The 14574-nt window shown below is 40.1% G+C and overlaps 1 protein-coding gene across 7 annotated transcripts in view; it reads left to right on the plus strand.

Annotated features, from left to right (window-relative positions):
* The first annotated feature begins 881 nt into the window (after positions 1-881).
* The window catches only part of LOC132385167 (uncharacterized), a 72451-nt gene continuing 58758 nt past the window's right edge, over positions 882-14574 (plus strand). For all 7 annotated transcript variants that reach the window (XR_009509102.1, XR_009509103.1, XM_059957002.1 and 4 more), the window contains exons 1-4: positions 882-1863; positions 5282-5422; positions 5957-6049; positions 7466-7574. Coding sequence is in view for 5 of the 7 variants with exons in the window: in XM_059957002.1 (XP_059812985.1) it covers positions 1817-1863; positions 5282-5422; positions 5957-6049; positions 7466-7574 (390 nt within the window). In the remaining 2 variants the exon portion in view is untranslated. The remainder of the gene's footprint in view (positions 1864-5281; positions 5423-5956; positions 6050-7465; positions 7575-14574) is intronic.

Genomic DNA, 14574 nt, shown 5'->3' on the forward strand with positions numbered 1-14574 from the left:
GACATTTTGGGCTGAGACCCTTCATCGAGACTGGAAAAAAAGATGAGGTTAGAGTAAGAAGGTGAGGTGAGGGGAGGAAGTACAAGGTGGTATGTGATAAGTTAAACTGGGAGAGGGGGAGGGGTAGAAGTAAAGAGCTGGGAATCTGATAAGTGAAAGAGATAAAGGGCTGGAGAAGGGGAAATCTGATAGGAGAGGGTAGAAATAATGTAAGAAAGGGAAGGAGCACCAGAGGGAGGTGATGGGCAGGTAAGGAGATAAGGTGAGAGAGGGAAACAGGAATGGGAATGGTGAAGGGGGGGGGGGTAATTACCAGAAATTCAAGAAATTAATGTTCATGCCATCAGGTTGGAGGCTACCCAGGTGGAATATAAGGTGTTCCTCCTCCAACCTGAGTGTGGACTCATTGTGGCAATAGAAGAGGCCATGGACCACCATCTCCTGCATGGCCTCCCATTTCAATTCTGTTTCACTTCCTCCACCATCAATGCTGCCCTTACCTGCATCTCTTCCATTTCGTGCACATCTGTCCTCACCTCATCCTCCTGTAGAGTGAGAGAGAGAGAAACAGATAGATAGATATAGGGGGAGAGGGACCCAACTTTTGTTAGGTGGTTCCAAAGAAAATAAAGGAAAAGGGATTCCACATTAAGACAGAGGATCTTGCATACTTGATAGTCTTATTTTTTAGAGGACAGTGTTTAAAGTTACCAAATCTGAATATACAGCACTTATTAATTTCACCACACTGTTGAAAAAAAATCATTCAATCAAGTTAATCAGCATTGCCAACCAGTCTCCAACAGCAAAAAAAAAGAAAATGAAGGAGGAAATTATAAGTCCAATCCCCAATCACTTCAAACATCTTTTTTTTACCTGCAATGGGGTATTGGAAATTAATCTTTAATTTCCGGAGACTCCAAAATCGCCCGAAGGACAGCGAATGCGGGAGTCTTAATTGCCATGAATTGATGAGCTCTGCATAGATATTACACAATGAACAGAAAATAAGAACATTAAAAACTTTAAACCCAGTTGAGAAAGAAACTACAGCAAAGAAGAGAGGGACAAAAGAGAAGCCATAAAGACGAAAGAAAAGGTGCTGGTCAGGAACCTGGCGTTGCTTCGATACTGGGGCCGTCGCCAAGGTAACGGAACACTGCAGGGCCTGCTCTTGTCGGTGGCTGGACTTGGAGACGAGAGTCGAGTTATAGCCGGAAATCGCAGTTTGTGTGTGTGAAGCAATGGGGTTCCAGGCTGGTGGGATTAAACTCCTTAAAACAGACGTCGGTTACCAAGCCAACGGATAAATCCCGGCCTTATATATATTATAATCACAGAACAATTCTCTTCAACACTCAGGATAACCTTACCGGCCAGTGAAACTTTGAAGCGTGTTCTCCTTGCAATGGTCGATGCAGCCGATTCGTACACACGCAACAGATTTGCATTGGGTGGTGGAAGGGGATGAATTCGAGTGTGATAGACTGTGGAAGACTTAAGATGTGAAGTTCCAGCGTGTTATATTGCACTACTGTGAAGCACCTGGAGACGTGTTACTATTACAGGTGCTTAAGTCGGTATTTTAAAATTGTAATGCTTTAAAGTACATAGCATCAGATGAAAATTATCGCTAGGACACGACTTTGGAAATAAGCGGTTCAAGACGTTCCCACCAGGGTAAAGGAAGATTATTAAAACTTCGGGTGGCAGTGATGCCCATCGCCCAATGATCTTTTTAAAAGTTTCAGTATATGCTCTGTACTAAACTTCAGTACATACGATTTGTTTCATCTCCGGTTTGAAATCTTAACTCATGGCATCTTATAAAACTGAGGAAACCTGGGATGACTTGCAAGAAAGGTACGAAATGAATGTTGTTCTTGCAGTATATTTGTTACAAGCTGTGATGTAAAGATTCCAAGACGTATTCCGCCTCCTTCTCCGCCGTTACACAGATAGAAAATCCTCTTTTGCATTTCCTGAAATGCTTAAGACTTTTTGTTGGGATAGTGGAGCACCAATGCGTTGCATTTTAGATGTATTGCAGATGTTCTTGTATTTTTCACCCTAACGCAGGATGAGAGAAGTGTCACATATGAAAGGAACTCAGCAGGACAGGCAGCATCTATGGAGAGGAATAGAGTCGACGTTTCTGGTCAAGACCCTTCATGTGGACTTGGCCCTAAACATCGACGCTTTATTCATAGATACTGCTTGACCTGGTGAGAAGTGAATAAGAACTGATTTTTCCCATCTCTGCTCTTAAGGGGAAAACAGCTCTTTAATAAGTTATTTTTGCCATTCTTTGACAGTATTATTTGATAAATTTGTAAATATACACAGAAGTTTTTATTTTGGGTTCAGTTCAGCTCCTATTTTGTACCATTTACATTATGCTACTTATAGCTGCCAAAACATCTTGTTCAAAGTAAACTTATTATCAAAGTGCATATATATGCCAACAACCCTGAGATTCATTTGCTTGCAGGCAATCACAGTAAATACAAGAAACACAATAGAATCAATGAAAGACCACACCCAACAGGACAGACAAACAACCAATGTGCAAAAAAAACCCAACAAACTATGCAAATATAAAAAGAGGGGATTAAACAACAAATGTTGAGAACATGACATGAAGAGTCCTTGAAAGTGAGTCCAACTCAGTTGGAATAGTTCATTGATGGTGTGAGTGAAGTTATCCCCTCCAGTTCAAGAGCCTGATGGTTGAGGGGTAATAACTGTTCCTGAACCTGGTGAGTCCTGAGGCTCCTGTACCACCTTCTTGATGTCAGCAGCGAGAAGCAAGCATAGCCTAGATGCTGGGGTCTTGTGTCTCATAGTATGTCATAGAAGTTCATTTGTTGTACATCTGCCCATTTTGTTGACCTGGTGTCCTTTTGTTTCCTAAACTTCTACAGAATGCATAATCTAATATTTCAAATTATGATTGTACCCTTTGTATGCACTTGTCACAACCTCAGGATCTCCCAATGTGCTTTACAGTTAAACTTTTGAGTTATTACTTTGTACTATAGCTCTTTGTACATTGGACAGTTTGAAGTGTTTTGTACTATGGGACACACAGCAGCTAATTTGTATACAGCAAGGTCCTGCAAAGAGTATTGTGTTAGTAACCTGATTTGTTAATTGCTGGCCGTAGGATAAGTATTGTTCAAGATTTTGAGAAATACCTTGCTTTTCTTTGAATTGTGGTATGGGATCTTTTAAACACATGAAAGATATTAGTTCAGAAAAGTGATTACTTCCAACAGTACACCACTCCCTCATAAGCTGACTCAAAATAATGTTTATTTAGGGAGCAGTCCTGCAGAGGGGAAGAGCAAAATGTCTAACTGAAGTGGTTTCTGATAAAATTGTAGACAGGGTTGATGTGGAAATTTAGTTGATATGGTATGATTTAAATAATTGGATAGGCCTTCGGAGAGATTTTTTGGAATTCCAAAAAGCTACCAACCAATAGATTAAAAGCCATAAAAACAATTCTAAAAGCACAGGACTAAAGAGATCTGCAGTACAAAAAGTGGTGGGGCAGGTTCCAGAACACAGAGGTACCTTCCTGAACTCCCACAGCCCCCTTGTGACCCTGTGACTTCAGTCTCTGGGTCTGACTGACTTTCAAGGACTCTACAATTCAGGTTCTCAATATTTATTATTTATTTATTATTTTGTTTTCCCTTTTTGTATTTGCACAACTTGTTTTTTTGCACTTTGGTTGTTTGTCTTGTATGTAGTTTTTCATCAACTATTGTGTTTCAGAATCAGGTTTATTATTACTGGTATGTGTCATGAAATTTGTTAACTTAGCGGTTCAATGTGATATATATAATATAGGAGAAAGTGAAAAAATAAATAAGTATAAGTCAATTATAGTATATGCATATTGAATAGATTAAAAATTGTGCAGAAAAAGAGAAATAATATAAAAAAAGTGAAGTAGTGTTCTCGGGTTCAATGTCCATTTAGGAATCGGATGGCAGAGAGGAAGAAGCTGTTCCTGAATTGCTGAGTGTGTGCTGTCAGGCTTCTTTACCTCCTACCTGAATGTAATAGTGAGAAAAGGGCATGTCCTAGGTGCTGGAGGTTCTTAATAATGGACACTGCCTTTCTGAGACATCGCTCCTTGAAGATGTCCTGGGTACTTCGAAGGCTAGTACTCAAGATGGAGCTGACTGAATTTACAACCCTCTGCAGCTTCGTTCGATCCTTTGCAGTAACACCCCCCTATACCAGACAGTGATGCAGCCTGTTAGAATGCTCTCCACAGTACATCTATAGAAGTTTTTGAAAAGATGTATGTCAATAAATACACTCAAACTCCTAAAGTATAGTTGCTGTCTTGCCTTCTTTATAAGTGCATTGATATGTTGGGACCAGGGTAGGTCCTCAGAGATCTTGACACCCAGGAACTTGAAACTGTTCACTTTCTCCACTTCTGATCCCTCTGTGTGTGTGTGTGTGTGTGTGTGTGTGTGTGTGTGTGTGTGCCTTTGTCTTGTCCTCCCTAAGTCCACAATCAGATCTTTCGTCTTACTGATGTTGAGAGCAAGGTTGTTGCTGTGACACCTCTCCACTAGTTGGCATATCTTGCTCCTGTACACTCTCTTGTCTGAGATTCTATCAACAATGGTTGTATCATCAGCAAATCTATAGATGCTTTGTATCTACTCTGAATGCCCGTAAGAAAATTAATCTCGGGGTAATGTATAGTGACATATAGTACATGTAAGCACAAGAGACTCTGCAGATGTTGGAAATTCAGACCAACAGCTCAGCAGGTTGGGCAGTATCTACGGAAATGAATAAACAGTTGACATTTTGGACTGAGAACCTTCAGGACTGGAAAGGAAGGGTAAGATGCCAGAATAATCAGAATTAGAACAAGTACAGTACATATACTTTGATAATTAATTTTCATTGAAATTTGATATTTGAAGAAACAATTCACATTGACAGAGGGTTGAAGTTCCAGGGGACATAGAATGAGGTGATTAGCAAAAGAAACTGAGTAATGAGGAAACATTTATTTATGCAGCAAATGGTTAAAATGTGAAATGTAGTAAAGAGTCTAATTCAACTGCAGTTAAATAAATATCCAATAAAAGAATTCTTAGGCTTTGGGCAGAAGGTTGGAGGGTGTAGTAGCTGGATTGCTCTTGTACAAAGCTGTTACAATATGAAAAGGGCAAGTGGCTGCCTTCTATGCTGTAACCATTCTTTTACTCTGAAAGCCCCTGATCGACCTATTCCATTGCAGTTTTAATCGCATCAGAATGCAACTTAACCTTGTTCCCCAGCCAGGATGGGAGAATCCTGTGGCTAGTGATGTTCATCAACATGCCTTTTCAACGAGTCAGCATGACGGACAGAAGGTGCACTCCCCATCCAACCTGCCCAGGTATGTTTATTTAATTTTTTTGTGGAACAGAAGGTCAGAAAGGGTTCCTTGACCCTTTACCCCCACTGAATTAAATAATTATTAATGTGTACCTCAGTTCCATTCACGAATATTTGCTAAATGTCCTTTAATCCAACCTTAATCACAAAGTCCACATACTGTGTTCTGAAACTTCCAAGTCACCTTCTATGTCCATAGCTTTTTGATTGAGAGAGTTCAAGAGACCAAATTTTTGTTCCTCCTTGTGGGAAAATTTTTTTTCTCACTTCGTGTTTTGATCCGGAGACCATATTAAAGTTATAATGGTTGTGTGGGGGGTGGGGTTGTCCAGTAGAAAGTATACTCTTTTAAAACTGATTTTCTATTCATTACCACATCATTTAAAGAAAATGGGAACAGGAGCTCAGCCAATTATCTATTTACACTGAATAGTTCATAAGGTTTTCATCATGTTTCCCATTCAGTCAGAGGACCATATTATTATTTTATTTTATATGTTGATTATTTTCTCCTTTGTACACATTACTCTTCTAGATTGTTGGTTACATCTGATGCAATTCCCAACAGACCTATTATTGATCTACGACGGGGTCATTGGGAGGTGGTTCCTCCATTGTACAATGTCAGGTAAGGAGAGTAAAGATCTGGTTTAATTAATGATCTGTGATTGTTAAAGTGATACTGGATCATAATCATGTTTCTTATCATGGAAATAATGAGTTGTTTACATGCACATCCCTGTAAAGCATTTCCTGAGGTTTCAGAATGCTCTGGAATTCTGGAGAGAACCAGGAAATTCTTGGATCACTGGGACAAATGTCTATCTGAAAGATGTGTAATTTGGTTGAAAGATCTTCACTTGGTAATCGGGATTATTTGATAAAGGAAAGAAACTGCAAATGCTGAAATGGAAAACCTAATCAAAAATTAAACAATAAAAATCCATATTCAGTGTATTTCATTATAGGCTTGTATCTTTTCCTCAATCATGCACTTAGGTCCCTGAATTTTCACAGACTGATCTTCAGGATTGAGGAAGTGATGCTTTTTTAGAGGGGCAGCCCTTTTTGTGAATTATTAAACATTTACTTGTTAATTGGTATTACTGTGTATAAGTAAGCAGTCGTGGCTATTTGCATCACAACTGTGACTGAACTTAACTGGTCTTGACATCCTGCAATTCTAGTAAGTGCTCCATAAAAGAATATTCTTTCACTACAAACTAACGTAATTGAGTAGCTCCAAGATTTGGCTATATCATTGACACTGAATCTAGCATTATGTTATCAGAATCAACATTTTTCTGATGAAACTTTAAACTCCCATCCACCTTGTGTGCCTTCAGTGGCTAGGTTGTTTAAGAAGAGTAATAATGAAGAAGAGTTTAATTATCTATTATCTTTACCACTTAAGTAATCAGCATTTCATGTGCCTTTGTTTTGAGGGAACTCTCTATATTGACAAACTTTTGTCTGGACTAGTTGTACCTCTGAAGACATTTTGATGTTTCTGGGTTATTAGGGCTCAAGGTGGATACTATGTAAAGCAATTTTCTTTCGTATTGCACAAAGGAGCATTTATTTGTTTATTTGCTGGCTATAGTGGATTAAATATGCCCAAATATTTTTTAATATATGTGAAATTAATTACAACATAATGAAGGATTCTGATGAAGGGTCTAGGCCTGAAATGTTGACTGTTTATTCCCCCCTTGATACTGTACTACCTGACTTGCTGAATTCTCATGTGTTTTGTGTGTGTTCCATAATTGCTTTATGTAGTATCCACTACTTGACTGGCTTTCTGCATGTCTAATATTTATGTCGGTTTAAAACACCATAATGCACAATATTTTTCTCAAATGTGACAGCCATTTTCAAATCCCACAAATAACCATGAGATGAATGACTAAAAAGCTTTTAAAAGTGTAACTTAAGTTGGACACACTGATGTGAGCTCTTACTGTAATTTTTATAATGGTGTAGGATTTGTAGTTGTCATTGCAACATTCAAAAGATTGACTTACTTTTTGTGGCTATCCAGTTTGAAGAGAGAAGAAGCGGCAAGTAAAACAATGCAGCCAATCAGTCCTCTAAAATTCTCCTATAGCCCTCACGTAACTATGACCGGCCTCACAGATCGTCCTCTGCTGGTAAGACATCATGAACGGCTTCTGTTGATTGTGGTACCTTCTGGAGTCTGTTTCTCTTTCGTTCTTGCCTTTTCTTATATTCCTTACCAGAATGCTCTCTAATGTCTCATCATGGTCGCTTTTCTTCTCTGTAAGTGAACTGATCATAAAGTGTTAATTAAACATATTTGGGATTACAGTTGAGTATGATGAGATTTTCTTCTGGCATCTGCGCTTCCTGACAGGTCTAACTGGAAAATAATTAAAAAGCACCAATAGAATTTAAGTATTTTCCTTCCTTGTAGAATGGTTGATGACTACTATGTTGCATTTTAATATTAAGCACAGCATAAACTCTTCCCCAAATTAAGCAGTTCATGCTTGCCAAGCAGGGCAAGGTAATTTTTTCAGGCCTGGGCTGATAAATGGCAAGTAACATTCATGGTACAAAGTACCAAGCAATTACTACTTTCAATGAGATTTTAATAACTGACCCAGCAGGTTAGTGACTGAGTATCCTGTGGCAAGAGGCTCACCTTCTGATGTCCCCAAAGCCTTTGGGAGGATCAACAAGGGCAGGTCTTACACAGTGAGTGATAGGGCACTGAGGAGTGCAGTGGATCAGAGTGATCTGGGAATACAGATCCATAATTCCTTGAAAATGGCGTCACAGGAAGATAGGGTTGTAAAGAAATCTTTTGGCACATTGGCCTTCATAAATCAATGTATTGAGTACAGGATTTGGGATGTTATATTGAAATTGAATAAAGCATTGGTGAGGCCTAATTTGGAGTATTGTGTGCAGTTTTGGTCACCTACCTACAGGAAGGATATTAAGATTGAAAGAGTACAGATGAAATTTACAAGGGTAATGCCAGGACTGGAGGACCTGAGTTACAGGGAAAAGTTGAATAGGTTAGGACTTTATTTCCCAGAATGTAGCTTGAGTGAAGATTTGATAGAGGAATACAACATTTTGAGGGGTATAGATAGGATAAATGCAAGCAGGCTTTTTCTAATGAGGTTGGGAGAGTCTACTTTTAGAGGTCATGGGTTAAGGGTGAAAGGTGAAATATTTAAGGGTAACATGAGGGGAAACTTCTTCACTCAGAATGTGGTGAGAGTTTGGAACGAGCTGCCAGTACAAGAAGGGTTGGATGCAGATTTGCTTTCAACATTTAAGAGAAGTTTGGATAGATACATGGATGGGAGGGGTCTGGAGGTCTATGGTTCGGGTGCAGGTCAATGGGACTAAGCAGGTTATTGATTCAGTATGGACTAGATGGACTGAAGTGCCTGTTTCTGTGCTGTAGTACTCCATGACTCTATCACGCTCTCCAGACGAAGCAGTCTGTTTGATTGGTACCTCTTCACTGTTATGTAAAACTAAATAAGAAATAAAAACATGAGGAATCTGGGGATAAACATGTGTACTCCGTCTTTACTTTAGTGAGGAGCACACGTATGACATGATGTTATTCATGCACTTTTACATATTACCCATAATGAGTTATGTAAACAGCAAAGAGTGCTTAATCATATATATGTAACTCCCTGGTTGAAATTTTTACTGCCTTGCTGTATGTATTTCATTTTAGCATTCTGTTCTGCTTTCAGCCTGTTTGGGTTTGAGTTAAGATAAGGGGAATGTTGTGTCAGCCAACCAGGATGATGGAATTGGGAGAAGGTTTCAGAGAACGCTGGGTGGAGAGGTTTTGGTGACAGACACTGGTGTGGGTCGAGGTCTTTTTAGTGGGAGAAGACGAGGGAAGGTGGCTGAAGATGCCATCCCCATTGCACAAGGAGCATTGTGCAGATGAATGGCTTAAGGAGGAAGGACCAATACTCCTTTGGGAGAGCCTGTTTGTTCGAAATGGACTTCAAGTGATATTTGGAAGGAGGTGTGTGCTCTTAAGTACACCAAGGGTCCTGTGCGTGATTTAAGGACAACTTCAAGATGAGCTCCAATTTACGTGCACATTTGACTGTTTAATTATGATGGGCCCTTTTGTTTATTTTTCTTTAATGACTGGTTAAATTAACACTCATGAATACACATTCTTTATAGCTGTTCACAGTGTGCAGTCTGTTATTTTTTGCTGCGGGTTGATTGCATGAGAGCAGTAAGCTACTCAGTATTCACGCAAATCAGGGTTCGGGTGGGCGAGACATCCCAGCCTCACAGATTTGACAGCAATTCATATCTACCTTGGACAAACAGAGTTGCAGAAAGGTGATTTTCTCAGCGCAGAGTCCGGTGGCTGTTAGCAAGGGGCTAACAAGCCGCATCTCTAGAGACACGTGGTAAAAAGGGGGTTTCGTACATACACCCACAATATGCTATACAATACAATAATACACGCACATAAACATCCACAACATAGTAAATTTTAAATTGTCCTATTAAGGCCTAAATACTTAATTTCTGTGGAGGATTTCTTACTCTTGTGGGATAATGTCCTTCCTGATTGGGGAGTCGCTTTGCTTGGCAGGTGAGACATGACTGTGAAACAGTCTTGCGTTTTGGGTCTCCTCCATGCTGGTTGTAGGAGCTGACTCTGGGACTGCAGGAAGTGGTTCTGAAAGCATTACAGACCTTTCTTCTCTGCTCTCCTCAGCTGATTGATGTGTTGTCCCCAGATGACACCAGACATAACCTTCACTGTGTAGAAGAGTGGTCCAGTTCTGTCCTTAATCTTTCCAAGTACCCACTTCTGATCAGCTCTGTAGTCCCTTGCCAAGACTGCTTATCCAGGAGTAAAACATTGAACCTCAATTTGTCTCAGCTGTTTGTCCTGTATACTCCTTCTGAGATTGGGTTTGAGGAGATCCAAGCGTGAGGACAAGGGAGTATCCTGGAACTGCATAGATGGTGAGTTGTTGGTTGCAGAGCATGCTGCAATGTGATATGCAAGTAGGTACTTGGGGAGTTTTTGTTTGTGTCAGTGTGTGTTCTGCTGACATTGTTCGAAGTGTGTTCTTTAGACTCTGAACAAACCTTTCTGCCGAGCCATTTCTAGCTGGGTGATATGGTACAGATGTGTATCTAAGAGTTTTAAAGACAAAGGGTGGTCACAACAAATATTGATTTGATTTCATTTCTTTGCTGATTACTGCTCTTTTTGGCAATGTTTTGATATTCAGAAACTTTTCATTTCATTATTTTTGAAAGCACCTTCACTTTACAGATTTTTTAACATGTGCCTCAGACTTTCACACAGTACTCCATAGTCACATAGCATAAGTCTTAGCAAATATATGATTTATATAAATATACAATTATACAACGGGATTTCTTCTTAGTGTGGAAATAATACATAATGTGAAGCATACTGCTTTATAAAATAACAAATGTCAAGGACCAAAACATTTGCAACCCTTCTTGATTCTACATCCCTAATGCACTGATACTCACCCTGCTGGCTGCAATTATGTCCTATCATCTGCCTGCCCTTTGTGACAGTCTGACTGCATGCTTTTTTACCATCCTTCCTATCCTGAGTCCCTACACTCCAGCTCCCAGCTCCTGCCAAATTAGTTTAAATCCTCCTCAAGAGGATATGGGGAGAAGGCAGGAGATTGGGGCTGAGGGGAAAATTGGATCAGCCATGTTGAAATGGCAGAGCAGATTCGATGGACCAAATGGCCTAATTCAGTTCTTAATGGTCACATGGGTTTGAGGAAATTCAAGTGTGAACGCAAGGGACAACCCAGGAACAGCACAGCTGGTGAGTTGTTGGTTGTGGAGTGAGCTAGCTGCATTGCGATATGCAAGCAGGAAATTAGTGAGCTTCAGGGTTCAGGTTCAGTGTAGTGTGTTCTGCTGACGTTGCTTGCAGTGTGTTCTTTAAACTCCAAATAAACCTTTCCACCAAGCCATTTCCAGCTGGGTGGTATGGTACAGATGTAATATGTTTTATTCCTTTCATTGTCAGGAATGAGTGAAACTGTTCCATAGTAAACTGTGGTCCATTGTCACTGACCCAGTGTTCTGGAACACCAGTCCTTGAGGAGAGGCTTCTCAGCTCATCAGCAGTGTGTGAGTCTGTAGTGGAGGCTATTGGGAACACTTCTGGCCACTTCGTAGCTGCTTCCATTACTACCAAGAAATTCGTGCCCATGAACGGTCTGGCAAAATTCACATGAATCCCCTGCCAGGGCAATGCAGATAATTCTCAGAGATGGAAAGGCACTGCTCTTGGCATCTTCTGGACATGTTGGTATCCCAAACAGTGCATGGCGAGCTGCTTAATCTGTTGATCTATCCTAGGCCATCAGACAAAGCTTCAAGCCAAAGTTTTCATTTTAACCACGCCTAGATGACCACAAATAGCTCCCCCAACACTTCAGGTCTCAGCTTGGATGGTACAACAACTCTCAATCCCCACATAAGGCAACCCTCGTCAAGGGCAAGTTCATCCCGGCGCTGGTAAAAATGGGGGAACTGGAATTTCTGGGATGGCTTTTGTAGACATGAGACAGTGTGGAGACTTTTCTGGTTTCCATTTGGATCATCGCTGCCACGATAGGGAGACATTTGATTTGCATTACGGAGAATACGTCAAGAGGAATGTCCTTTTTTATATCTTTTTCAGGTATTTCTTTTTTCAAGAGTAAATGGGACAATCGATCAGCATTTCAATTGTTAGTTGTCCTCTTGAATATGATCTTGTAATAGTGCTCTCCAAGAATCAGAACCCATCTCTGGATTTGTGCTGCTGCTGTTAGTGGTACATCCTTCTGTGAATTGAAATGAACACGAGTGATTGATGGTCAGTAATTCAAGAAAACTTTCTCCCACACAAGTACTGGTTGAAACACCCCAAACTTAAGGCCTCTCTGTCAATCTGTGCGTAATTTTTCTCTGCAATGGTTACAGAATATGATGTCTGCAACTGTGACATATCCTTTGGCCTTGGAGCATCCACCACTGATTGAATTTTCTCAGCACAGAGAGAAATCTTGTGTGTCGATGGTGTGATCACTGTAAGTGATGTTTGGTTTAAAGGATTCACACTTGTTGTGTTGTGCTCTTAGGCCATAGTCTTCTCATCTTTTTAACGTTATCTTGAGATTTTGGAGATGTTTCCTATCATCCTCACTGGCAACAATGATGTCATCCAGGTAACACTGCATGCCTGTGCACCCTTGCAGCATCTGGTCCATAGCTTTCTGCCAGAATGCAGGTGCAGATGCTACTGCAAAAATATATCTATTATAATGATAGTGCTTATGGTGAGAAACACTTTGGACTCTTCTTCCATCTCCATCAGTAGGTAGGCCTCAGCTAAGTCCACCTTGCTGAAGTGTTTCCCTGCTGAAAGGTTTGCAAAGATATCCTCTATCCTGGCGAGAGGGTATTGATTGACTTTCAGTGCTGGGTTGATGGTGACCTTAAAATCACCAGATCTTGACAGACCCATTCTTCTTGGCTGCTGGGACCACTGAATTTTGGAAAAAATTCCTTCAGCCTCCATGTGATCTAGCTCACTGGCTACTTTATCACAGATGGTCTAAGTAACCGGACAGGCTTTGCAAAACTTGAGTATTTGAGTTTTTCAGTGCCATCCTTGAACACTGCTGTGGCATCATCCAGTACCTTTCTTAATTCACTTTCAGTTGACACTTGCAGGTGATGTGGCATGCAAATGGCGGACGGATCTCTAATCAAGTTGTAGTTGTCTCAGCCAATCGCAGCCCCACAATGCTGGCCCTCCTGCTTTAACTACATACAAGCCTAATGTGGCTTGTTGGTTGTTGTATTTCACTGTTATAAATGTCATTCAGCAGGAATGATCTTTTCTCCTTAGTTGGATATCTACAGCATTCAATTCAGTATCTTTGAAATGTCATTCAATCTCGTTTTGTGGAATGACAAACAGCTAATTCATTTTAATTAATTTACTGTTCACTTCTGGTGTAAGCCATATTGCTTATCTCATGTCAGTTTTCACATTTTAAATCTCAAGGCTACCCAGTCCTGTGTCACTCTCATCGCTATCAGAATTTTCATCAACAGCATGCAGTTAGTGCTCTTTTTGAAACTGCAGCTTGACTTTTTATCTTTTTTGCTTCCCTGTGCAGTCCATTTATTTTTGTCTACCCGACATGCTCTTTGTGTGTGTCCTACTTTGATGCATTTTCTGTAAGTTTCTCCTTTAAACCTGCATTGGTCTGGTATTTGTGAGCCCCTGCCACAATGGAAGCACAATTTGTTTGGCTAGGCAGGTTTCTGTTTAGATAATGTAATTTTGTTCATGCTCACTTTCATTCCTGATTGTAACTCAATTGTGTTCTGGCTACAGTTTCCATTGATACAACAATTTCAACTGCTCTTTTAAATGTGAGTTCTGCTTCATTTGGGAGCTAATTTTGAATGCTTTCTTGTAAGATTCCACAAACAAAGTGACCTCTCAATGCATCATTAAGTTCATTACTGAACTGGCAATGCTTAGACAACATCTTCAATTCAGCCATGTAAGCTGAAATGGACTCCCTTTCCTTTTGATTCTGCTTGTGAAACCTGAAGCATTTTGCAATCAACAATAGTTTTGGTTCTAAATGCTGCTGCATTTCTTTCACAATATCAGCAAAGCTCATTTCAGCTGGTTTGGTTGGAGCAGTCAAACTTCTAAGCAAACTGTGTACTCTTCCACCAATTACACTCAGCCAATGAGAAACGAGTGCTAGTTTTGCTATTTCATTTGCTTCAAAATTCTGCTCAGTCAGTTCAGTATATGTCTCCCAGTTTTGTACAATGGAGCGAGTCTGTCTTTCCAATGTTGAGAGCCATTTCTGCTATTTTTAATTGTTATTATCACTTGGTACTCATTGTCTATAAACCTGTGAATATCATCCGTCTTCTGCCTTTTTTTTTAACCCAATCGTCTCCTTTTCTGAAGAAACCATGTGCTGTGCTTCAACAGGTAGGCAGTTGTCTCGGGTTCATTTTAAAAATTACTTGTTGCCACTGTTATGTTTTGTAACTCCAAAAACTAATTGAAAAAGAAACATGAGCAGC

Source organism: Hypanus sabinus, chromosome X2 (assembly GCF_030144855.1).
Source record: "Hypanus sabinus isolate sHypSab1 chromosome X2, sHypSab1.hap1, whole genome shotgun sequence".
NCBI lineage: Eukaryota > Metazoa > Chordata > Chondrichthyes > Myliobatiformes > Dasyatidae > Hypanus > Hypanus sabinus.